This window comes from Heterodontus francisci, chromosome 38 (assembly GCF_036365525.1).
Source record: "Heterodontus francisci isolate sHetFra1 chromosome 38, sHetFra1.hap1, whole genome shotgun sequence".
Taxonomy (NCBI): Eukaryota; Metazoa; Chordata; class Chondrichthyes; order Heterodontiformes; family Heterodontidae; genus Heterodontus; species Heterodontus francisci.
In genome coordinates, this window is record NC_090408.1 from 26,784,480 (window position 1) to 26,808,880 (window position 24,401).

Genomic DNA, 24,401 nt, shown 5'->3' on the forward strand with positions numbered 1-24,401 from the left:
GAGAAAGAGGTCTAGGGTTCCCTTTTAGCCTTCGCCTGGTCTTACCGTAACAGGGTTTCATTTTAACTCACCGTTTTTAGCTCCTTCTTGGTGAATCCTTGTTCACCCCTTTCCAATTATAAGGCAAATAAACAAGCATAAACAGGCTTTCTTAGGTTTAAAGAAGATAGATTGAAATTTATTAAACTTAAACTCTAATTCGGTTGACGCCTACGGATGCAAGCCATGCCCCATGCTGGCATGCATATGTGACGCACACATGCAAATAGAGACAGAAAAGAAGAAAAAAAATAAAGTGGAAAGGTTTGAGGCAATATCTGAAGAGTTGTTGTTACGGTTCTTCGAGCTCACCGTAGAGGCTTTGATTGTACGTGGATCTTGCTTTTCGTTGGGGCCCAGTATTCTTCTTAAACCTTGTTCGCTATAGGAGACTTTTCTCTCTTCAGGTTCATGTATCTTCAGTGGATTTAGAGGCTTGTGAGAAAGAGATGGGAGCAGACAGGAGAGAGATCTTCTCAGTCCGGGAGCAAATAGCTTTCTGCCCAAACTGTTTGTACAAATTCAAAAAACTCAGGTTGTCCAGCAGGTTAGTCATGTGACTAGCTGGTTTGAAATGTCGATTTGTGTATTCGGCCATCTTAACAGTCAACCTGGAATGTGAGCTCCCCCACCTTCAACTTCCGGTGATCAAAAATCCATCGTGGGTTGAATGTGTCAGGGAATGGCTGCTTTGTCCTTCTAAACACTGTCTGTTAATTTGCAAATATCTTTTCCAGCCACGGCTGATCTGTTTAACAAGTCCTTTCTTCACTCCAGTAACAGTTTAAAATCAATGTTCATGACAAAATTAATGTGCCTCATTCTTGGCAGGTGGGGGCCTAGCATGACACCTCCACACCCAGTGGAATGAAATGTGATTTGAGAAACGTGCATTTCATTAAAAAGGGTCGAGAGAAAAAATGTAAGATACAGAGAAAACCATGCATTTCTCTTATTCATTCCCATTAATTCATAAATCCTAAAACTTATTACAGCCTGTCTTCTCTTGGTGCCAGTGCTGCTTTAATTTCCCCCTTTTTGGCATCCCAATAAACATGTGTTTTTTGGGGGGGAAGTTTCTCTTCTGTTTGCCCATTTCCATGGCTGCCTAGGGTCTTTGTTCTTATTGAGGTCTGAAAAAGGGAATGGGTGGTTTCTCTTTGGTTCTGACTGTGGGGGAGGATTCTTTGCTAATCTCCCCTTTGTCCCAGAGAACATTCCTGCCTGCAAGTATTTGTGCAGCCTCTACTGCACTCCCCTGTGGCACTTTGACAAGGTGAGGCATCACCCTCACGGTTTGTGTCCCCTAGAGGTCTTTCTTTGTCTCTGCAGGTTCCTGTAAATGCTGTTAGCTACTCTGGTGGGGTGCTTCTAGAGTCTGTATTTACATAGGAGGATGTGGGGTCGAACATTTCACATTTTTAGGGGTTGGCTGACCAGACAGTAGGGATTTTCATCTGGAATTCCTCTTGGATTTCCTTTAACCTTCCCTCTTGGTCACTTTTTTCCCCTTCCCTGTCTAACCTTTTGTCAGCCTTGTGCCTGCCTGTCCCTTTTTGTTCTCAGTGGGGGTCCCTTACAGTTCACCAGACCTATGCTAGAGGGTCCTAACACCTGCACTTAGGGGTGCAAGTTTCACTGTCGGTGGCTGCATTTGCTGACAACGCCGTCACTAGGTGGCGCTGCAACGGCACATGCGCAAATGCAGCCTGTGCCACTAATGCTGCTGCCAGAATTAAAGATGGCGCTGCTCAAATAATCACACGATAGCAACCTAAACACATGGGCAGCACAGAATGGCCAGACGGGAGGGAGGGAGCGAGCGAGCGGGCAGTGAACAAGCGGGCGGGTGGGTGAGCCAACGGTCGGGGTGGTGGTGGGGTGGTGGTGTGTGGCAAGCGGGTGGCGAGCGGGCGGGGGGCTGTGAGCGAGCAGGCGGGTGGCTGAGCGAACAGGCGGGCGGCGGGAGCGGGTGGCGGAGGGTGCACCCGCCACCAGTAAGGTCTTCGGTCACGCTCTCCCCGCTCCCCAGACCCCCTCTTCCCCCCACCCCTGCTCTATCCAGCCTGGATCCCCCCACCATCTGCCTGCATTACGTGATAACGTCATCTGCGCCAACCCCATCTGTCCGCATTACACGATGACGTCATCTGTGCATGCACCAACCAGTCCTGGCACTGCGGAACGCAGCCCACGTGCGCAGACTGGCGCAGTCGGGTGACGTAAGCTGCCAGCTGCGTTGTCAGTAAATCACTTTGTTAATTCATTCCCTGGGTGTCCTAATTTTCCAAAGAAAGTCTCAAACAGGCAGACCTCATGGTCATCTGCCTGCAGTGCCAATAGTCTCCTCTGGGGGAGCTGGTTTGATCCACTATACATTCAGGAAATTGCAGGGGTCCATCTCCCACCACTGCCCTGTCTCTCTGACCTCCTACAGTTCTTCTTTCACTACTTTTGGAGGTGGAGGTGGGGGGGGGGAAGGCTACCACCTTCACCCCCGCCAGATCATGGAGGAGGTCAACCCCATCCACAGGCAAACTAGGGACAATCCCTACGGTCACCAGTCCCAAAACTAGGTCGCACTCCAGGTGCACCCAGTGTACAGGTACAGGCATACACTGCCCTCCAATACTATTCACCACCATTTTGGTGTTCATTGTACTCTCTGGGAAATGGTCAGGCCTTTTCCCAGTAAAAGGGATCTAGTGGCCCTTGTGTCCCTGAGAATCACTATGGGCTTGCTTGGCCCACTCAAGGGGTATGGGGTTGCTTTCCCTTCAGACAAAAAACCCTGATACCCTTCAGGAATCCTATTAAATTTTCCTGCACTTGCAGCTGTAAGTTTCCTGGGTCCCACTCTTACTGCAGTTAAAGCCACAGCTTGTTCTGCTGTGCTTTCCATCATGATCATTTCTTCACTGAACAGGTGTGCCCTGATTCTACATCCTCCTCATTGAATTTTGGAATTAGTTGAGCTGGTTTTAACAATTTTGTACCCAGCCCTGAATTAAGCTCCTCCATATTGGTCATGCTTTCACTGGCGTTACTCTGTTGTCCCCTAATTAACTCAAGCCACTTCAACTCTCTCTCTTCACATTCCTTCTGGAATATTCTTTCTCCCTCCCTCTCCTCAAATTCAAGTTTCCTCTGTTCCAATTGTATCTTTGCTAACAATACCCTGTCAGAGTCTGCTGCTAACCCGGTTTCTACTTCTTCAGATTCAAGGGAAAAATGGTTGGCCACTAGCCTTAGGAGTTCAGACTTCCTAGCCATGCCACGTACAGTGATCCCACACTGCTCAGCCATTTTCCTCAACCCCTCCATAGACAGTGCTTTTAACTTATCCCAAGTTACTTCACCTTGGCTTGGACAGCTACTAGCTTCAGTTGCAGGCATGTTAGTATTCAAGCACACACAACCACAATAAAACCTGTATTGAAATCTTGCTCTTTTTTGATTGGAAGTGGGAAGCCAAATAGTTTCCAATTTCTCTCACTTGCCTGTGGGTAAAATCCCAGATGGTAGCACCTAAAATTCTGTCACGACCAGGTGAGAAAGAGGTCTAGGGTTCCCTTTGAGCCTTCACGTGGTCTTACCGTCACAGGGTTTCATTTTAAACACATTGTTTTTAGCTCCCCTTGGTGAATCCTTGTTCACCCCTTTCCAATTATAAGGCAAAGAAACCAGTATCAGGCTTTTAGATTTAAAGAAGAAAAGTTGAAATTTATTAAACTTAAACTCTAATTCAGTTAACGCCTACAGGTACAAGCCATGCCCCAAGCTAGCATGCATATGTGACACACACATGCAAATAGAGACAGAAAAGAGAAGAAAAATAAAGTGGAAAGGTTTGAGGCAATATCTGAAGAGTTGTTGCTACAGTTCTTCGAGCTCACTGCAGAGTCCTTGATTGCAGGTAGATCTTGCTTTTCGTTGGGGCCCAGTATTCTTCTTAAACCTTGTTCGCTGTAGGACACTTTTCTCTCTTGGGGTTCCTGTGTCTTCAGTGGATTTAGAGGCTTGAGAGAAAGAGATGGGAGCAGACAGGAGAGATTTTCTTAGTCCAGGGGCAAACAGCTTTCTGCCCAAACTGTTTGTACAAATTCAAAAAACTCAGGTTGCCCAGTAGGTTAGTCATGTGACTAGCTGGTTTGACCATGTCCATTTGTGCATCCGGCCATCTTAACAGTCAACCTGGAATGTGAGCTCCCCCACATTCAACTTCTGGTGATCAAAAGTCCATTGTGGGTTGAATGTGGCAGGGAATGGCTGCTTTGTCCTTCCAAACACTGTCTGTTAATATGCAAATGTCTTTTCCAGCCACGGCTGATCTATTTAACAAGTCCCTTCTTCATTCCAGTAACAGTTTAAAATCAATGTTCATGACAAAATTAATGTGCCTCATTCTTGGCAGGTGGAGACCTAGCATGACAACAGGCTAGTCAGCATGTGACAATAACCGAGTGCTGGAAACCCTAAGAAGCAAAAGAAGGCGAAGACTGGACAGAGGGAGAAACATAAAACATGTGAGCTCTGGGAGAGAGGAGAGGGTTGGGTGTGGTCTCCACAACAGGTAAGTAATAAAAAGGGAAGGGCCATGGCCCACCAGAGTGTAGGCAACATCGAAAGCAAATGTTTAAAAGGTGGGTGGGAGGTGTAGGAATGAGGCTGATCTCTGGGAGCAGATTGAGGTGCAGGCAAGCAGGCAGTGGGCAGCAGATAAGGGCAACGCCCTAGTAGAGAGTGGAAAGCTGCTGTTGGCAGCAAATGCAGAAAGTCAATAGAGGTGGTGGCACAAGAATAGGATGGAGTACTGCAAAGGAGAAGGATGCATAAAAGGGAAAGCAGAGTGGACAGAGAGTGACAAACAAGAATTAAAATATGTCAGTATATGAGGCGTAGTGACGGGAGGAAGCTCAGCATCAAGATTGAGCTCCAGGCAAGACATGGGCAGTAGGGTAGGCAGTAACCAGTAGCGAAAGACCAAAGCCCAGAATGTGGAAGGTCCTGGGCTGCAGGGAAAGCAGAGACTCAACAGAGGAGGAGGTGCAGAAGTGAGGCTCAGGAACAAAGAACCTTGGAAGACCAGTGGAGGCAGTAATATGACAGTTGGTTTTGGAGCTGGGATGAGGGAATGGGGATCCATCATGACAGTTATATACTTCTTCCTCCCTAATATTTAATTCAAAAACGGTAGCAACTCTGAACCAATCTGAAAGCTCAGAAGTGATATGTTTTGATGGTATCTGGTTGAATCAGATAAAGTAGAAACACTGACCAAAAGAAACCAAATCAAAATACTCAGATGAGTCTACAATGAACCGACCAGAAAGCTGAAACTTATATCGATAGCTAAACTGAGTAAACATTATTCCAAATATTGAATTATTTACAAATTGGACTTATTTTTCCCCACAGTCCACAGAATATGCATTTTTTGCTACAAAAGCAGAGTTACAATATTTGTAACTAATTTTTAAAAATGGAGAACACTCAGAAAGCAATACAGGCCAAAGTTTATAATTTTAAATCTGTGAAGTACATGACGTACCTGCCATAATGAAGGTTTGTTTGTGTGGATCTGAATAATTTTCATAAGTGACAGATGTTGGGCAAGCAGTCTGTAAAACAATGTATTCAACATCAAGGAAACAGCAAACCATTTCAACACAAGTGTAATGTATAAAAGGTGTAATGTATATAACCATATCTAGTCAGACAGCAGAAACACAACTTTTGTCATGCCCCTCACAGAGAAGTGCATCCCATGAAGAGTGAAGGAGGAAACTCAAAGTGTCAATGCAAGGAGAAAGGGTGGACTGAAACAGCAGTTGAGGAGATGGGCTCCAAAAAAAAAAAAAAAGTTTTGAAGGACTGGCCTTGCCAAGGCCTCCTCACCCTCAGTTCTGCCCCCAGCATTTGCCTGCTGAAGGCCCATGTCTCAGTTATGCCTTCAGCGGAACATCTAATTTAATCTCCAGGATGCTTGTATCCACTTAATGCTGCAACAATTGGTTTTGCTGCATCATTGACAGAACTTTCCTCTTCTGCCGGGTGGGTCCTTCTTAATGGCAGCGATCCTCCCAACATACAAAATTATCCCAATCCAGGATGGATCAGGGTTCCAGTGGTGCCAGAGGGGCAGATGGAAGTCCTGTCCTGCTGGGAGGCAAACCTGGGACTATAACTCTAATCTTGCTAGCTGCATTTTGCACATGAACAGTACCAGCTTCAAACAACAATAATACAAAACCAATAAATGGTCAATGAAATCACAGTGCTGGCGATGTTGTTCTTCAGCAAACTCCGTTTTCCATGCCTCCTACAAAAACCTAGGCATACCTCATCTAGCCTTTTAAAAAAAAATCTTCTACTCTGTTTAATGTTGCTGATTCCTTGCAGTATGGGTCTTAACCCTTCAGCTGAGTTTCCCCAATATCTATAAAAAGTATACGCAAGATGCAAAATCTTTCAAATGATTTCCGGTAGTTTTTATGCAACTGTAAAATGATAATCACCCTTTTGAAATGAGTATGTTTATATAGAGAATCTCACAATGTCAGAAATAGCTGAAGTCTAATATTAGCAAAACCATCTCTAACCTGTGAAAAGTCTCCATCCTTTATCATTTGGCTATTATTATTGTAGGCTGCCGAGTCCTCTTTCATTTTTGCACTCAGTGGGTTTCCAGGAGGTGCTGGTTTGCCAGGGATTTCATTATAGTACCCATGGTTCTGATCTTCTTCACTCTCCACATTCCATATTGCAAGGCCTGGTCTTCTGCAACACAAGAATAGCAGCAAAGACATTATAGCAGTGTTTGCAAACCACTTCTTCATATCTTCTGGTTTCTGAATGGTCAGTGACCAACACAAAAGGTTTTTGCATATTCTTAGTTTGCTGTGCTTATTAGTGGTTTGGAAATTCTTAGCACATGTATTCAGGTGTTGTGATTTTTGTTTAAGTTGTAACTAGAACTTTAAAGTGCACTGACCTTTCATTAGGTGTAATAACTACAGGTGCGCTCTTCAAGTATTGTTTAAAGCGAAGTTCAAATGCTTTTCCTATGGAGTTTATAACATCTTGGGCCAAATCATCAGAACACTCCAGAATATGGCATGCTGTAGAATGCCAGACAGGTTGCTTGTGAAATGATTGCACATTGAACAGACTTTGTAGAAAGTTACACAAATTCTGACGCTTTCATTTTAAATAAGCTATACACTCATCACTGTGAAATGATTGTATTTAAATAAATGGTTTAATATTGCTAAACAGCATCAACACTAAAAACCCAGTACAGGAATACAAGTATTATTATTTAGCTCACACTTACTTCTGTATTTGGTACTAAAACAGATAATTGATGAACATTTTATGAAATAGTTTAGCATATAAATTAGAGCTACATATATTCACAATAATCCATGTTGTAGATAACTCATGACTGCATACAATTGTAGCACCCAATTTATGGTCTGCCTCTCTAATTATTCTAGTGATGTACTTTATTTCTCCCACAAGCACCGGAAAAAAATCCAAAATATATTGGGCGGCACAGTGGCTAGCATCACAGCCTCACAGCTCCAGCGACCCGGGTTCAATTCTGGGTACTGCCTGTGTGGAGTTTGCAAGTTCTCCCTGTGTCTGCGTGGGTTTTTGCCAGGTGCTCCAGTTTGCTCCTACCACCAAAAGACTTGCAGGTTGATAGGTAAATTAGCCATTGTAAATTGCCCCTAATATAGGTAGGTGGTAGGGGAATAGAATGGGGATGTGGTAGGAATATGGGATTAGTGTAGGATTAGTATAAATGGGTGGTTGATGGTCGGCACAGACTCGACGGGCCGAAGGGCCTGTTTCAGTGCTGTATCTCTAAATAAAATAAAAATAAATAAAAATAAATATAGCATGTTTGAAAATTGCAGAATTAGCCTATATGCCAAGGATAATAGTATAATAGCCTTACTGAGTATCGTTAGATTTATTGTTGGAATGCAACGTGTAAAAGAAATTGCTGACAATCCCGAGAGTTTTTACATACCTCGTTGATTTACTGGGTCTTTGGCAACATAAGCAACATAATCAGTTGTGTCCTAAAATAGAGAATTTTACAGTTAACATTTGTAACTCGTGCCAAAAAAAAAGTGTTCAGCATCTTTATAATAATACATCCATAACTTAATATGAAAATACAGAAGCTGAATACTCCATTAGAAACACGTGTGGAAGTGCAAAGTGTTTGGGCATAGAGGAAACAGAGGGCTCTCTATATACAGAGCAACACAAACCTGTACTGATAAAGAAATTGACCACATCTGCTGGAAATCTGAAATAAAAACACAAGTATTGAAAATATATGGCAGGTCTGCCAATGCCTGAAAGAAAAAGCTCGCTTTATCTTTCATATGGGAGCCTCCAACAGACTTGGCATGGTCTGACAGGCAATGTTCCCGCTAAACTGCGTGGCTGCGCAGCAATATGCAATGTACCGCACAGTGCAACAAACAGGCCATACGCTATGAAGAAAAATTAAGGGGAACGTTGCTGACAGAACAGTATGGCCTATAAAAGGGCTCTCAAACAAATGAACATAGGAATTAGGAGCAGGAGTAGGCCACTCGACCCCTCGAGCTTGCTCTGCCATTCAATAAGTTCATGGCTGAACTGATTACTCCACATTTCCACCTACCTTCCACCCCCTTGCTCATCAAGAATCTACCTACCTCTGCCTTAAAAATATTCAAAGACTCTGCTTCCACTGCCTTTTGAGGAAGAGAATTACAAATACTCATGATCCCCAGAGAAAATATTTCTCCTCATCTCTGTCTAAAATGGGCGAACCCTTATTCTTAAACAATGACCCCTAGTTCGAGATTCTCCCACAAGGGGAAACATACTTTCCACATCCACCCTGTCACGACTCCTCAGGATCTTGTATCTTTCAATCAAGTCGTCTTTTACTCTTCTAAATTCCAGCTGATACAAACCTAGCCTGTCCAATCTTTCCTCTTTAAGACAGGCCACCCATTCCAGTCTAGTAAACTGGCTCTGTACTGCCTCCAATGCATTTACATCCTTCTTTAAATAAGGAGACCAGTACGGTACACAATCCTCCCGAAGTGGTCTCACCAATGCCCTGTATAGCTGAAACATAACCTCCCTACTTTTGTATTCAATTCCCCTCGCGCTAAATGATAACATTCTATTAGCTTTCCTAATTATGTGCTGTACTTGCATACGAACCTTTTGCGATTCATACATTAGGACACTCAGATCCCTCTGCATCTCAGAGCTCTGCAATCTCTCACCATTTAGATAATATGCTTCTTTTTTATTGTTCCTGCCAAAGTGGACAATTTCATACTTTCCCACATAATACTCCATTTGCCAGGTCTTTGCCCACTCACTTAACCTATCTATATCCCTTTGTAGCCTCCTTATGCCCTCTTCACAACCTACTTTCCTACCTATCTTTGTGTCATCAGCAAATTTAGCAACCATCCCTTCGGTCCCTTCATCTAAGTCATTTATATAAATTGTAAAAAGTTGAGGCCCCAGTACAGATCTCTGTGGCACACCACTCGTCACATCTTGCCAACCAGAAAATGACCCAATTAGGTCTACTCTGTTTCCTGTTAGCTAACCAATCTTCTATCCATGCCAATATGTTACCCCCTACACCATGAGCTTTTATTTTCTGCAATAACTTTTGCTGTGGCACCTTATCAAATACCTCCTGCCTGACCATGCCAATTCTGATGAAGGATCTTACCCAAAACATGAAGTTAATTTTCTTTCAGATGCTGACTGACCTGTTGTACATTTCTAGCATTTTCCATTTTTTAAAGCATCAATCCAGTAACAGAACAATCATTGCAAACCTTTTTTAAAAAAGAAAATAACCTAAAAATTGATACAAAGGATTCTAGTGTGCTGATAAATAAATGACTGCAATTTGTATATCTTTATCTTTAGAGCTGCAGATCCCGCCAATATAAAACAAGAAATAAAATTAAGAATAAACAAGACTCCAATGCCAAGTATATATTCCACAAATCGCAGACGCTTCATTCAGACAATCACAAAGACACATCTTCTGAAAGATTCCAAAATTAACTCCGCCCATTTGCAATTAAAAACAATGATTAACAAGTAAAGTAATATCAATCAATTGACAGGAAATAAATATCCATGTCTGCAGTGCAAGTAAAGATAATCACTGACAAATCAGCAATGAAGCATGAAAGAAGTGGCACTTGGGAACAGAAGTGCTTGTTCAGAATTGTGAAAGCAATGCCTCAGTAAATCAGAGATGTGGTTCTGGCACTTCCTGATGACGTTTAATGTTTAGAGCTCTTAAATGAGAAAAAAAATCCATTCATTCTGTTTTGTGTCAATGCAATAGGTTGAGGTAAAAATATCGAACACATGTTCCTTAAAGAGAGCTTGAATTGCTCTAACAAACGGCATTAATAAAATATTTTGTCAATCAAAATATCTGCATTAGTGTAACCGTAGTGACTGCTATTCCCACTACTGTAGCTTTGGAAAGAGAAATTTACTTTGGGGTCATTTCTATTTCATCAAATTCGGTCCCACCTCACTACACTGTCCCTGGGATTATTTAAAATATATTTTGATATCTAAATTCTTACTAGACACTTGTAGAATCATAGAAAATAATAGAAAGCTTACGGCACAGAAAGAGGCCTCTTGGCCCATCGTCTCTCTGCTGGCCGGAAAGAAAAGAGCCACTCAGCCTAATGCCACTTTCCAGCAGGTTACGGCATGTCAGATGCACATCCAGGCATCTTTTAAATAAGATGAGGTTTTCTGCCTCTACTACTCTCTCAGGCAGTGAGTTCCAATCTGCCACCACTCTCTGGGTGAAAATTCTTTCCTCATCTCCCCTCTAATCCTTCGACCAATCACTTTAAATCTATGCCCCCTAGTCACTGACCTCTCTGCTACTGTAAACAGACCCTTCCCATCCACTCTATCCGGGACCCTCACAATTTTGTACATCTCAAATCAAATCTCCCCTCAGCCTCCTCTGTTCCAAGGAGAACAACTCCAGCCTATCCAATCTTTTCTCATAGCTACAATTTTCCAGTCCAGGCAGTATGCTCATAAATCTCCACTGCACCCTCTCCAGTGCAATTACATCCTTTCTGTAATGAGGTGGCCAGAACTGCACACAGTACTTAAGTTGTGGCCTAACCAATGTTCCAGCATAACCTCCCTAACTCTTGTATTCTGTGCCTCGCTTCCTCTACACCTCTCAGTATCCTCCCATTTATTGTGTATTCCTTTGCCTTGTTTGACCTCCCCAAAAGGAACCAGCTCACACTTCTCTGGGTTAAATTCCATTTTCTGCTTTTCTGCCCACCTGACCAGTCCATTGATGTTATTGAGAATGGCATAATCTGTCTATCAGACATCTTGATGGATACCATTACTACAGCTGCTTAAGTGACCTATCACGTATATTTTTAAAAAGATGTAGGATGCGTTCACCTCTCCAGCTAGCTTTTTGTCCTGTGCTCAAATTCAGCTAGGACCGAGCAGACATACCCCTTGTCGAGGATGTCACTGAAGATTGAGCTCAGATGTCTGAGCTGAGTGCCCACTACTCCTCTTCACTTTTGCCTTGTTTTCAATAGAATTCTAGAACCTTTCATGTCAGTATACACCTAAAACGAGTTTGTTCCCAAAAAGGCTATGCCCCAATCTCACTAATATACAGTTCAATAGACAGCGACTGTTTATCCATGTGTTAAGAAACCTATTATTTAAGAAGTTTGTCTAGAAACATTCCTGTGAAGTGCTTTGCAATGTTTCAAGGAAAATCATGTTTAACTAATTTTCTGGAGGTTTTTGAAGAGCTAACAGAGAGGGTTGATTAGGATAATATGGTGTACTTGGACTTTGAAAAGGCATTTGCTTCAGTGCTGCACAACAGACCTGTGAGCAAAGTTATAGCTCATGGAATAAAAGGGACTGTAGCAACATGGATACAAAATTGGCTGAGTGATAGGAAACAGAGAGTAGTGGGTAATGGATGTTTTTCAGACTGGAGGAAGGTTTGTGGAGTTCCTCAGGGGTCAGTGTTGGGACCCTTGCTCTTCCTGATATATATTAATGACCTAAACCTTGGTGTACAGGGCACAATTTCAAAATTTGTGGATGATATAAAACTTGGAAGCATTGTGAACTTCAGAAGGGCATAGACAAGTTGGTGGAATGGGCAGTCAAGTGGCAGATGAAGTTCAAGGAGGAGAAGTGATTCATTTTGGTCGGAAGAACATGAAGAGACAATATGAAATAAAGGGTCCAATTCTAAAAGGGGTGCAGGAGCAGAGGGACCTGGGTGTATATGTGCATAAGTCATTGAAGGTGGCAGGTCAGGCTGTGAGCAGTTAATAAAGCATAGAGGATGCTAGACTTCACTAATAGGCGCTTAGAGTACAAGAGCAAGGAGGTTATGTTAAACTTGTATAAAGACTGGTTTGGCCTCAACTGGGGTATTGTGTCCAGTTCTGCATGCCACACTTTAGGAAAGATGTAAGGCATTGGAGAGAGTGCAGAAAAGGTTCACGAGAATGTTTACAAAGATGAGGAACTTAATTTACGAGGATAGATTGGAGAAGTTGGGACGGTTTTCCTTGGAGAAGAGCAGGCTGAGAGGAGATTTGATAGAGGTATTCAAAATCATGAGGGGTCTGGACACAATAGATAGAGAAAAACTGTTCCCAATCGTGAAAGGATCAAGAACAAGAGGGCACAGACTTAATGTAATTGGCAAAAGAAGCAATGGCGACAGGAGGAAAAACATTTTCATGCACATGGATTGCAGTGGTTCAAGAAGGCAGCTCACCACCACCTTCTCAAGGGCAATTAGGGATGGGCAATAAATGCTGGCATAGCCAGCAACACTCACATCCCATGAATGAATAAAAAAAATAAGTGGTTAGGATCTGGAATGGACTGCCAAAGAGTGTGGTGGAGGCAGGTTCAATCAACGCACTCAAAAGGGAATTCGATAGTCATCTGTAAAGGATAAATGTGCAGGGTTTTGGGGAGAAGGCAGGGGAATGGCTCTGAGAGAATTACTCATTCGGAGAGCCAATGCAGACACAATGGGTGATTCTGTTTTACTATGTTATAGGTGCTATATAAATGTAAGTTGTTGTTGCATTGGGGTACATTAGCAGTTTGCTCATTGGTGCAATTGGTGACAGAATATCAGAGCGCTATTCGTGATTAATCTTTCATTTTTAATACAGCAGAGGCAGCCTTGATGCTTGATGAATAATAGTAAAAAACATGTCATATTTGGGTAGTTTAACTGCAGAATGCCAGCTAGACCAAAAAGTTAGGAGGTTCTTCAAAATCTCTCTGGTGAAATCATACAAGTACAGTCATTTTGGATAGAATCCAAACTGTCCATTTTGGGTTAAACACAATAATGTCCCCCTCCCTTGCTTAGTTCAAGGTCCTAAAACACTGAACAGAGGGGGGGGTTTTTTTTTGCAAACATGTCCCATTTATATTTTACACACAGTACAATACTGATGTACAGCCTCTATTGTACAAAATAAACAAAACAATTTTGATGAAGTGATTGCAGGTACAGGGAACAAGAGTTTGTGCTTTTTGTGAAAAACATTTTTCAGTAACAATCCTGCCATTTCACTCAACTGGTGTTCATCAGTAGTTGTTTTATGGAATTAATTGCAGAATTATAAACCACCCATAATGCAGATTACTGTACTTCTTTTGCAGATTTCCAAATATCAGAAACAATTCTGTTTTTCTGCAAAATTAGCTGTACTGCCAACAATGTGTTCACTGAGCACTGCTGACTAAATGGTGTTATTTAAAAAAAATATATTTTTGGAATATTTCAATGTAACCCAATTAGGGTTGGGCAATAGATGCTGGCCTAGCCAGCAAGACCCACATCCCATAAATGAAGAAAAAAATTCATCATGAGGGTATAGTGTTTTAATAAATACTCTAAAGTATTTTACATTAATAGAAAATTGATTCTCTAATCTGATGGACTGTGTCAGGCTCTAGTTTGGTTGCAGTAACAGATATGACAATGATCCTCTCATGCTAGCTACTGTAACATGAAGTCTCAGAAATGCATCAGGCAGATAGGTAGGGGCAGCATGAAAGGTAGCAACATGCAACTGCAGTCTGCTCAGCCTGCAAATGGCAGGGTAGGAACAGAGCAATTCCAATTCAAATTAATCTGTGCACCATATATTTGTGGTAGTTTATCACAATATTCCACTACCAACAATGCCCAGTTTAAGACACACCGCTCCTTCTGCAAATGTAATAAAACATTATAAGGTGATATGAGATGATGTACTCACTGGATCTCCTCCAGAGGCAAATGAGATTGACTGCATGTGGTGGTTGGCAATGATCTGTAAAACAAAAAGCACTTACTAATCTAGAATTGGATTTCTGGGATGATATTTTTTCTAGTTTAAAATGACCCCTAAATCTAACATGCACCTTCCAGTTAGAATGAGACACAGCAGTTTGTCAGCATATCAGCAAGCAGGGTTCTTTCAGCATAGAGGAAGCGCTACCAGAGTTTCACCATCTATAAATAACAATGATAGGCAATTAGAAAAATGGAAGGGGAAAGCATAGGAAGAGAGTAAATGGGGCACACATTCTAGCATTACCAAACTTCGAGAGAAACAAAGTTGGGAGCCAATCAAGGAAACTTGTAAACCCAGGATTGCTTTAGGAAGCATGGGCCCAATTTTAACTCTAACTGAATGGGTTTTGTGAGAGTTAAAATCAAGCCCAATGCCTCATTTTTCTCCTGGGCACTTTGCAGCTCTCAGATAGGAGTTTTGACTTTAGCTTTATCTCTTACTTTTTTGCAACAGTGGGGAATGTGGAATGAGTCAGTGGAGTGGGAAAGTGGGTTAATGTTTCAGGTGTACAACCTCATTAGAACACAACAGGATCTGGGGATTCAGTCTGTGCCTTGTATTTTTTGTTCTCCTCTCAGGAGTTTCAAGCATTTTCTGTTTTAATTTGGAATTTGCTAATAAGGGAAGAAAAGAATGCAACAGCTGCATCACCCCACCCATCCCCCAGCTAACATATCCATCTCAAGTCCCTTTGTTGCACCAGAACAGTCATTAAATTCCTTTGCATCTAATGAAATGCCTGATTTTGCCAGACAGAGAAGTTATGGAGCGAAAGAGAATGCCTGGTATTCCATTCATGCTCAACATTATTACTATAGTGAGTAAGGCTCACTATAGTATAGAAAGGAGAATCCATCGCAAACTGATAACATTTCATGCTGTAGCCCTTGGATTTTGATTCAGTGTTTAATCTCTATTTTCTTTTAATTATATATAATCTTAGCTGAATAAAAGACTGGTGATTTTGCCTGTACACAGTAAGGGTATAATCAGTATTGCTATGCGGCAATTTACAGCTAGTAAGCAATAAGACTGTAAGCAACCTCAATAGATTTTGAGTCAGACAAAATAGTGCACGATGGAGTTAAAGACTAAGGGCTGGATCTTGTTCTCCTCCCGACAGCGAGTTTCGTGTCCACGACGGGACCAGACGCCGGGATTGCCGGTTCCAATCTTCCCAGGGGCAGCGAAGCTCAGTGGCGGCACCTCCGCCGCTCTGCGTCGGGACCCTACTTTAAATCTGGTAAGTACCTCTTTGCATCCATTTGAATGTAATTCACCATGATTCTACCAGCAGTTTCCAATCTTGAGCTCAATGTGCAGCACTCAGGTGCCTTCACTTTCCTATCCAGGAGAAGCTGGAGCTACCGAGGCGGGAAAGAGGTCAACTCTGCATTACTTTATGGATAAGGGTGGGGAAGGGGCAACTCTGCATTTGGATACACTGTTTGCAGCGCTAGCAGCCTTTTAAAGATGGTGCCAGCACCTGCTCCTGCATCAGGTCACACCGTTCACGGCGTTGCCAATGCTGCTCCTGCCATGTGATTGGTGGGGTGGGGGGATGGCGGCCGCCGTCATTATGTTAAGTGGCACGTGGCGGGACTACAAAATCCAGCCCTAAAGTTGTAATTTTTTTTATTGGCACCAGCTTATTTACAAAATAGCTTTTTACAAAAAAAACTGAAATTTGATGTATAATAATTCAAAATTATTGTCTAATTTTCAAATTTATAAATTTTGTTTTCCAAAGCAAAAAAGTGTCAGATTGTGAACAGTTCGTCAGATTTCACTGGTCAACACTACCTGACACCTGATTCACAGACAACTTTAGTCCAATTCTGTGATTTTTCTCTCCAATATACAAAAGATCTTTTTTTTTGCACTTTATTTGAGCATTTTGCATTCCATCTGACGTGTACAACCAGCGTAAATGCTGGCACACATAATGAATTACAAAGTGAAGGATGACTCATCTGTTTTGTCTTGCATAACAGTCACCTCATACATCATAACCAACCAAGGAAACCAAAGCTTGCTTCAGGTTCTTTATATTCTTTGATGAGTGAATAAGGCATTTGTTCTGTACTTTAAACATTATATTTTGGTCACAGTCACAGTTCGAGCATTGCTCATCCTTCTGCTCCAGTTTACAAAGGAGTGGTTTATCCTATTCCATGACATTGGGTGTACTTAGTGCCACAGTTAGCCCGGGCTACTCTCCACACCTTCAAGACAAAGGTTCAGCTCTGGGACAGGCCTAGAAACAAGTCTAAAGCTTGATGTTTTGATTTAAAAAAGAGAGGGGAAGAAAGGGGTTTGTTTATAAAGAAAAATAAATTGTTTATTTTGTAGTGTTGCTGGAAAAGATGGGACTCATTTCTAACTATACAATAGATCGGGCATTGCCTCATGCCAGTAATAGAAGCAATCCAGTTGCCAGCTAATTAAGCCACAAGGTCCGATATATTTTTCTTGGTAAGTGGCTGTAACAAACATGAGGCACAATTGTATATCGGTTCTGTATCTTTTTTTTTGCTTTGAGTGGATCAATACAAAATTGTGGAATTGTAAACAATATCTTCAACTGGTACCAATTAGCTTGACATTTACATACTATAATTAAATAGACCTATGAGCAAAAGACAGAAATCATGGAAAGCTTGTGAAAGAGGTTTTAAGTTACTGTGCAACAAAGTTAAATCGAATATATTCTGAATTCTGGCCATTTTATGCATTGAACTGGAGCAATCTAAACCAGGGAAGAAGGAATTTGGGGCGGGATCTGTTTCAGACAAGGTCATCCAGCCATCAAGGACCTGACATTTCAGTGCCTCTGCAAGGCAGGCAGTATCCAGTAGCATTGTAAATGGCATGGGCAATCACCACTTGTATGCATATGATTCCTGGAATTTGGGACAGGGCAGACTGCCCCGCTGAAGTCACACAACCGATATCACACAGTTTACATCATCACCAAATGTTAAAATTACCCTCATGAAATATTGGGGCAATTTTAGTTCATGACAAATTCTTACCTGCTTGGAGTGTGGGATCATCAAATTGAGGCTGCTTGTAGAGATGCTCATTATGATGTTCATTCCTGCAAACTGGAGGTTACTCTTTCCCAAGATAGTAGACAGCCCTTTACTGGGAGGCTGCAAGTACAAAGATGACCAGTGTAATTAGCTTCCTAAATATTCCTTTCTTAACTTTAAGTAAAAGGCAGAAAGGTAAACTGTTTCAAAAAGTGAATTGTGTGCTAACATGTGGGTCCAAACCCCTTATCTTTTATTTCTAATCTTGGCTGGATCACCATAGAGAGATGCTCAGTGGAGCCAGGCATTTCCTCAGAGGGTGGGAGGGAAAATTAGGAGCATTAATCCAGCCCCTTCTTGGTGATGGGTTTCTGAATGACAAAGGTACAAGTCGGGAAACAGGTCACCAATCCTCTCCACCTGGGATGGTACCCAGGGAAAGCAAAGTCAAATACCTTGTAAAAACTGGAAGTAAAATATTAATAAACGTGCACTATTTAAATAGTGCATCTAAATAGTAAAATCGCATCATCTTCAGACAAAAGAAATCCTTAAAGAGAGAAAGGTTCCAACTGTGAAATTCCTTACTTCCTGCAGCCTTTCATCCCTCCTACAATCTATAGGTTTTTAAACTGTAAGCTTGGTTTTACTCAATAACTACTTCTTGATGTACAAAGCCTTCTCTCCTAAGCTTTTCAACTTTGGTCATGTCTTGATCTGTCCTTTGGCCCTCCATAGTTTATTAACTATTTTAACAAAGACTCTTCATATAATGGATCATAAAAATATTAAAAGGAGCAGACTCTGTTAGCCCAGCAGATGAAGAGATACTGGTGCTCATTTCCTAGTCAGAAAGAAATTAGGTTCAGTTCTCGATACTAGGCCACTCTAGCTTTGGCCTGGGGAATTGCACCAGTTTTTGACCAAACTGTTCCGAGGGAAGTTCTGTGAAACCTGGACTTTCTAAACTGGGAGTAGATAAGCTGACATAGACCAGTGAACCCCAGACTGAACACAACTTGTTGGTAGATAAGGGAGAAGTATCATTAATAGGGATGGAGAAGATTGCATACAGGAACAACCTAGAGGATAGTGACTGATGTAATTGGAAGAAAAAGGGAAAGAGTAAATTATAAATTACAGTAAATATATATTCTCAATTGATTTTCTAGGTTAAAATTCATAGGAAATATTGCATCATTTGTTTAATTACAAATCTATGAACAGAACAAAATACAAACAGAGCATAATACAAAGTGGCCCACACAAGTGTGTAAATCAAAGACCATTATTAAAAAGTATCTATTGGGCGTGTGGTTTATGAAATGGAGTTGTATATATACACCACATGCTAAGACTGTATTTACCTTTCTTCTCCTCATAGCTCCTTTTGCACCTGGTACAGCCTCACACACTCTGCTTATTGCTTCTCTGTGGAATGGAAATTACTACAATTATTGACAAGTGGCTTAAAAAACTAAAAATAAAACTGTTGGTGATTTTCAGTGCCGTAAAGTTGCAGAAATAAATGGTGGTTGCTTCAGGACATCAACAGTAAACTCAAGACTCCTCAGACAAAATATTCATACAGATAATTAATGGGGCCAATCAAGAATCCTTAATTGGAGGATGTCAAGTCTGAGTTTAAAAATACGAACTATCAGCTCAGCATCATCCAATCAAGTATTCCTGATTAACATCACCTTTCCTTGCAAGGTGGGTGGTGGCCTATACAGTGGGTCTTCCTCCTTCATCTAGTTCCTCAACAAAGAGCAACCTAATAATTTGTGTATTACAGCTCCTGCAAAGTGAGAGAGAATGAGGAAGAACAACAACCAGTTTTCCAGTTTATATTTCCTGGCTGCAATAAATTCTCTACCATGGCAAAGACAATACAATTTAATAACAATTTTGATGGAGAATTTCGCTTTCAAATCCAAGCTCCAACCCTCTGACCTGTTCGACCAAGACTATCCCCTTAGTTTTGAATGTGAACAGATTTGATTGCGGTTGGATGTTCGGTCTCACTTCACTTGCAACCTCTAAAATCATCTTTGCAGAGAAGTAACCTTCATGTAATTTTGTGGACTAGGTTTATACCAAAGTTCTAACGAATACAAAGTGCCCTATAAAACAAATACTCCCTTTAAGTGTTTAAGTTTCAATTAATCCCACTGTCATCTTTATTCTTTATTCAACAGGAGAATATTTCCTATACCACAGAGCAGATCCCATTTGCAGGTTTACTAACAAATTATTCATAACCAAAAATAAATCATAGAACATGACAGTACATAAATAGGGTATTGGGCCCATTAAGTCTACCTTGGTGTTATTCTCCACAAGTCAGCTGGTCTAATTCCACACTCCAACTGACTCCCTATATCCTTTAATCAGTTCTCATCATAATTTGTCAAGTTTACAATTTGGGGTTATCAGCAAATTTTGATATTGTTCATCAATTTGAAGTCCAGATCATTTATGCATATTTAGTAAATAGCTCCAAGACAGACCCCTATGGAACACTACTCAACCACATCTGGAAAATGTCCCTAATTATCTTTTTACTACCAATGCTTCCAGAAAAGGTCTTTTTATTGCTCGTTTCTCATTATTGTTACAAACATTCTCGCATTTCTTCTTGGCCTTCCTAGCTTCAATTTTTTGGAAATTCTTTATTTTTGTCCTGACTTTCATTTTCATCATCTTCCCTCGAAGCATTAAATGCTTCTTTATTTTGTTTGAAAAAGGATGGAAAGACTAAATCGTTTCAATGCGCTGCATTGTCTTACTGGAATGTACTTGATTGTCCCTTTTCCAAACTGTTTAAATACTTTCCATTGCTGATCTATGGCTTTATTTGCCAATTTTTCCTTCCAATTTATATGAGCAGGGCATAGTTCTTCTATTTCATTATAATTTGCTTTGTTCCAGTCAAGTTCCCTTGTCTTCAACTTACTTTTTCATTTATGTTGAGACTGAATCCAATTATGTTGTGGTTACTGTTTCCCAAATGGTCCCCCATTATAAAGTCAGACTTGCAGGTGATAGGTAAATTGGCCACTATAAATTGCCCCTAGTGTAGGTAGGTGGTAGGGAATATGGGATTACTGTAGGGTTAGTATAAATGGGTGGTTGTTGGTCGGCACAGACTCGGTGGGCCGAAGGGCCAGTTTCAGTGCTGTATCTCTTTAAAAAAAAAAATTGCTGCACTTGGGAAACAGGTCAAATAGCAAAGTACAGGTTATCAGATATAGAAACTGAAAATTCTGGAAGTCCTCAAAAGGTCTGGCAGCATCTGTGGGGAGAAAAACAGAGTTAACATTTCAGGTCTGTAACTTTTCACAGACCTGAAAGGTTAACTCTATTTCTCTCTCCACAGATGTTGCCAGAGCTGCTGAGGATTTTGAGCATTTTGTTTTTACTTCCGATTTCCAGCATCTGCAATATTTTGCTTTTATGCGGGTTACCAGATATCTGTTGGCAGCAGTGTGGGTGGTGGCTCTCAGCCACATATTTTTTTTTTCCTCAGAAGGATGGGAGAGATTCTTGCTCTTGGAATATTCACCATTCATATACAGGGGAGGGCATTCTTAGGTTTGGCTGCTGCTTCAGCACTGCACTTACTCTCTTCATAGCCAACCAATCTGTTGCTTCAATTTCCAAAGGCACTTGAAGGCCATTCTGACTTGTAGTTCTGATGAAAGGTCATCATCCTGAAACCTTAACTCCATATCTTGCTCTACAGATGCTGCCTGACCTTCTGAGTATTTCCAGCATTTTCACTTTTCATTAAAAGTATTAGTAAGTGGAATTGATTATTTCAGTGAATATAAAGTATACAAACTGTAAACATTTTATGAATGATCAAAAGGATGTTTGGAAAAGCTATTATTCTGTATATACCAGAAGACCTTGCCACACTAACTGAGCACGTTAAATCTTTCAGGTATAATTAATTCTACATACTGGAAATACACACACACACACACTACAGGATATTCAATAAGAAATATGTTTTACAACAAATGCAAAACTCGTGTCTTGAAGATGATCCAGAAAATGAATGAATAACATTTTACTGAATACAGTGACTCATTGTGTCAATTCTAGCCCCTGTATACCCAAATCATCTTTCAACTACAATTCCATGCAAGTTTCCGCCAGAAAAAAAATTCCAGTTTTGGAACACTTTTGTGGCATAAAAGTAGAATATACAAGAGTTAGTGAAATAGCAAACAGTCCATAATTATCTGTTAATTACTAAACCCTTTATGGTTCTACTGTTCATGGGCTATGAGGTTAATGTCGCATGCAATGTTGTACATTACACATCCTCCAAATATTGTTTCTGTTGAAAACACCTTTCTTGTTGGCATCTGAGGATACTGAAGGAAATGAGGGAGGAAATTATGGAGGCACTGGCCATTATCTTCCAATCTTCCTTAGATATGGGATGGTGCTGGAGCATTGAAGAATTGCAAACATTACAACTTTGTTGAGAAAAAGGGTGTAAGGATAAACCCAGCAACTATAGGCCAGTCAGTTTAACCTCAGTGGTGGGAAAGCTTGTGGATACAATAATCCGAGACAAAATTAATAACCACTTGGACAGTGTAGATTAATTAAGGAAAGCCAGCATGGATTTGTTAAAGACAAATCGTGTTTAACTAATTTGATTAATTTTTTTGATAAAGTAACAGAGAGGGTCGATGAGGGTAATGCGGTTGATATGGTGTACATGGACTTTCAAAAGATGTTTGATAAAGTACCACACAATAGGTTTGCCAGCAAATTTGAAGCTCATAGAATAAAAAGGACAGTGGCAGCATGGATATGAAGTTGGCTGAGTGGCAGGAAACAGTAATTGTGAACAGTTGTTTTTTTAGACTGGATGAAGGTATATAGTGGGGTTCCCCAGGGGTCGGTACTAGGACCACTGCTTTTCTTGATCTATATTAATGTCCTAAACTTGGGTGTGCAGAGCACTATTTCAAAATTTGCTGATGACAAAACTTGGAACTATTTTGAACTATAAGCAGGATAGTGATAGACTTCAAGAGGACATAGACAGGCTGGTTGAATGGGCAAATAAGTGGCAGATGAATTATAATGCAAAGAAGTATGAAGTGATATATTTTTGCAGGAATAATAAGGAAAGGCAATATAAAATAAAGGGTGCAATTCTAAAGTGGGTGCAGGAACTGAGAGACCTGGGGATATATGCCCACAAACGGCAGCGAGCTATAAAAATTCAGCCCACGGGATCCTGGATTTTATAAATAGAGGCTTAGAATGCAAAAGCTAGGAAGTTATGGTGAACCTTTATAAAACACTGGTTCAGCCTCAACTGGAGTATTGTATCCAATTCTGGCCACCATACTTTCGGATGGATGTGAAGTCTTTAGAGAGGGTGCAGGAAAGATTTTCAAGGATGTTTCCAGGAATGAAGGACTTCTGTTACATGGATAGATTGGAAAAGCTGGGGCTGTTTTTGTTTGAGAAGGGAAGGTTGAGAGGAGATTTGATAGATGTGTTCAAAATCATGAGGAGACTAGACAGAGTAGATAGGGAGAAACTTTTCCCATTGGCGAAAGGGTTCAGAACCAGAGGAAACTGATAATAACTGAATGGCAAAAGAAACAATGGCAACATGAGGAAAACTTCCTTTAGGCAGCGACTGGTTAGAATCTGGAACGCACTGCCTGAGTTTGTGGCGGAGGCAGATTCAATCGTGGCTTTCAAAAGGGAATTGGATAAGCACCTGAAGAGAAAAAAAATTGCAGGGCTATGGGGAAAGTACTGGGGAGTAGGACAAGCTGCTTTGCTCTTGCATAGAGTTGGCACGGACACACCAAAATGAATGGCCTCCTTCTGTGCAGTAACCACGCTATCATTCTAAGTGTACCCTTTTTAAATTAAAAAAAATAAGTGAAATTGGGTTTTGGTACTAAAGTCCCGAGGATACCCTGTAAAATCCTGAAGCATCTTTTAAATCAGTCTTGACACTTCATTAGAGTTGCGCTGTATGAGATGACCCTTTCTATTGTATCTCTCAATGCTTCCCTCTGGAGCCAGGTCAGGACTCAGCTCCAGAGTTATGCTGCCACTTTAAGTTGATACAAAGCAGAAACTATTTCACAACACAAAAGCTAGCGTAACCACGATCTAAGAGATCTTGAGACTTAGGGGCAACATTGCAGTCCATCTTTCTTGATAGAGTCACTAACCGTCCTCACACCGAAGGCAGAATGCTGAGGTCCCAAAAACAGCTGGGTCTGGGAGAACACTATTGTGGCATACATCAGATGGGGTGGTGAGGGGAGGGGGAAGGGGTTGTGGTGGAGGAAGGGGGACGGGCAGCAGGCATTTTGGGCAGGGCCAAGTTCCACTGGGTCTTTGCTCCTTCCTCCCAGTAATGAGAAATTCCACTGAGAAGCTGGGCATGGACACAGGGGCCTCATGCAGGTAAACTTGGAAGATTATGGCACATAATATTAGCTTCCTTTTCTTTTAAATATCTAACCGCCTTCAGCTAGACACATGGGCAGAGTGGCAAAGTGGCTCTCAAACTCCTGTAGCAGTAGGTATGGGTGCCTGCTCATTTATGTAAATGGTCTCACCCCCAGAATTTGGGATCAGGGGTATTGCCCTGCTGAACTTCTGGCAATAGAGTGGGCCATCAGAGATTTAAGCTGCTATTTGTCTATCTACCATGCAGTTTTGTGTATCTTTACCTGCAGTAATTTGGTCAATGATCATCCTTCAGATTGGGAGTCAGCCACTCTGCACAAGGTAGTGCCATTTGCAGTGACCCAACCGCTCAATAAATGTTAAGTAAAAGCACGTCAATAAAACAGAC

At 41.3% G+C, this 24,401-nt stretch overlaps 1 protein-coding gene across 2 annotated transcripts in view; it reads right to left on the bottom strand.

Moving 5' to 3' along the window:
* LOC137352458 (SHC-transforming protein 1-like) overlaps window positions 1-24,401 on the bottom strand; it is a 114,422-nt gene that overhangs the window by 12,544 nt on the left and 77,477 nt on the right. For both annotated transcript variants that reach the window (XM_068017927.1, XM_068017928.1), the window contains exons 4-10: window positions 18,907-18,970; window positions 17,540-17,659; window positions 14,427-14,480; window positions 8,081-8,132; window positions 7,034-7,160; window positions 6,642-6,819; window positions 5,591-5,660 (exon numbers count right to left, since the gene is read on the bottom strand). In XM_068017927.1, coding sequence (XP_067874028.1) covers window positions 5,591-5,660; window positions 6,642-6,819; window positions 7,034-7,160; window positions 8,081-8,132; window positions 14,427-14,480; window positions 17,540-17,659; window positions 18,907-18,970 — 665 coding nt within the window. The remainder of the gene's footprint in view (window positions 1-5,590; window positions 5,661-6,641; window positions 6,820-7,033; window positions 7,161-8,080; window positions 8,133-14,426; window positions 14,481-17,539; window positions 17,660-18,906; window positions 18,971-24,401) is intronic.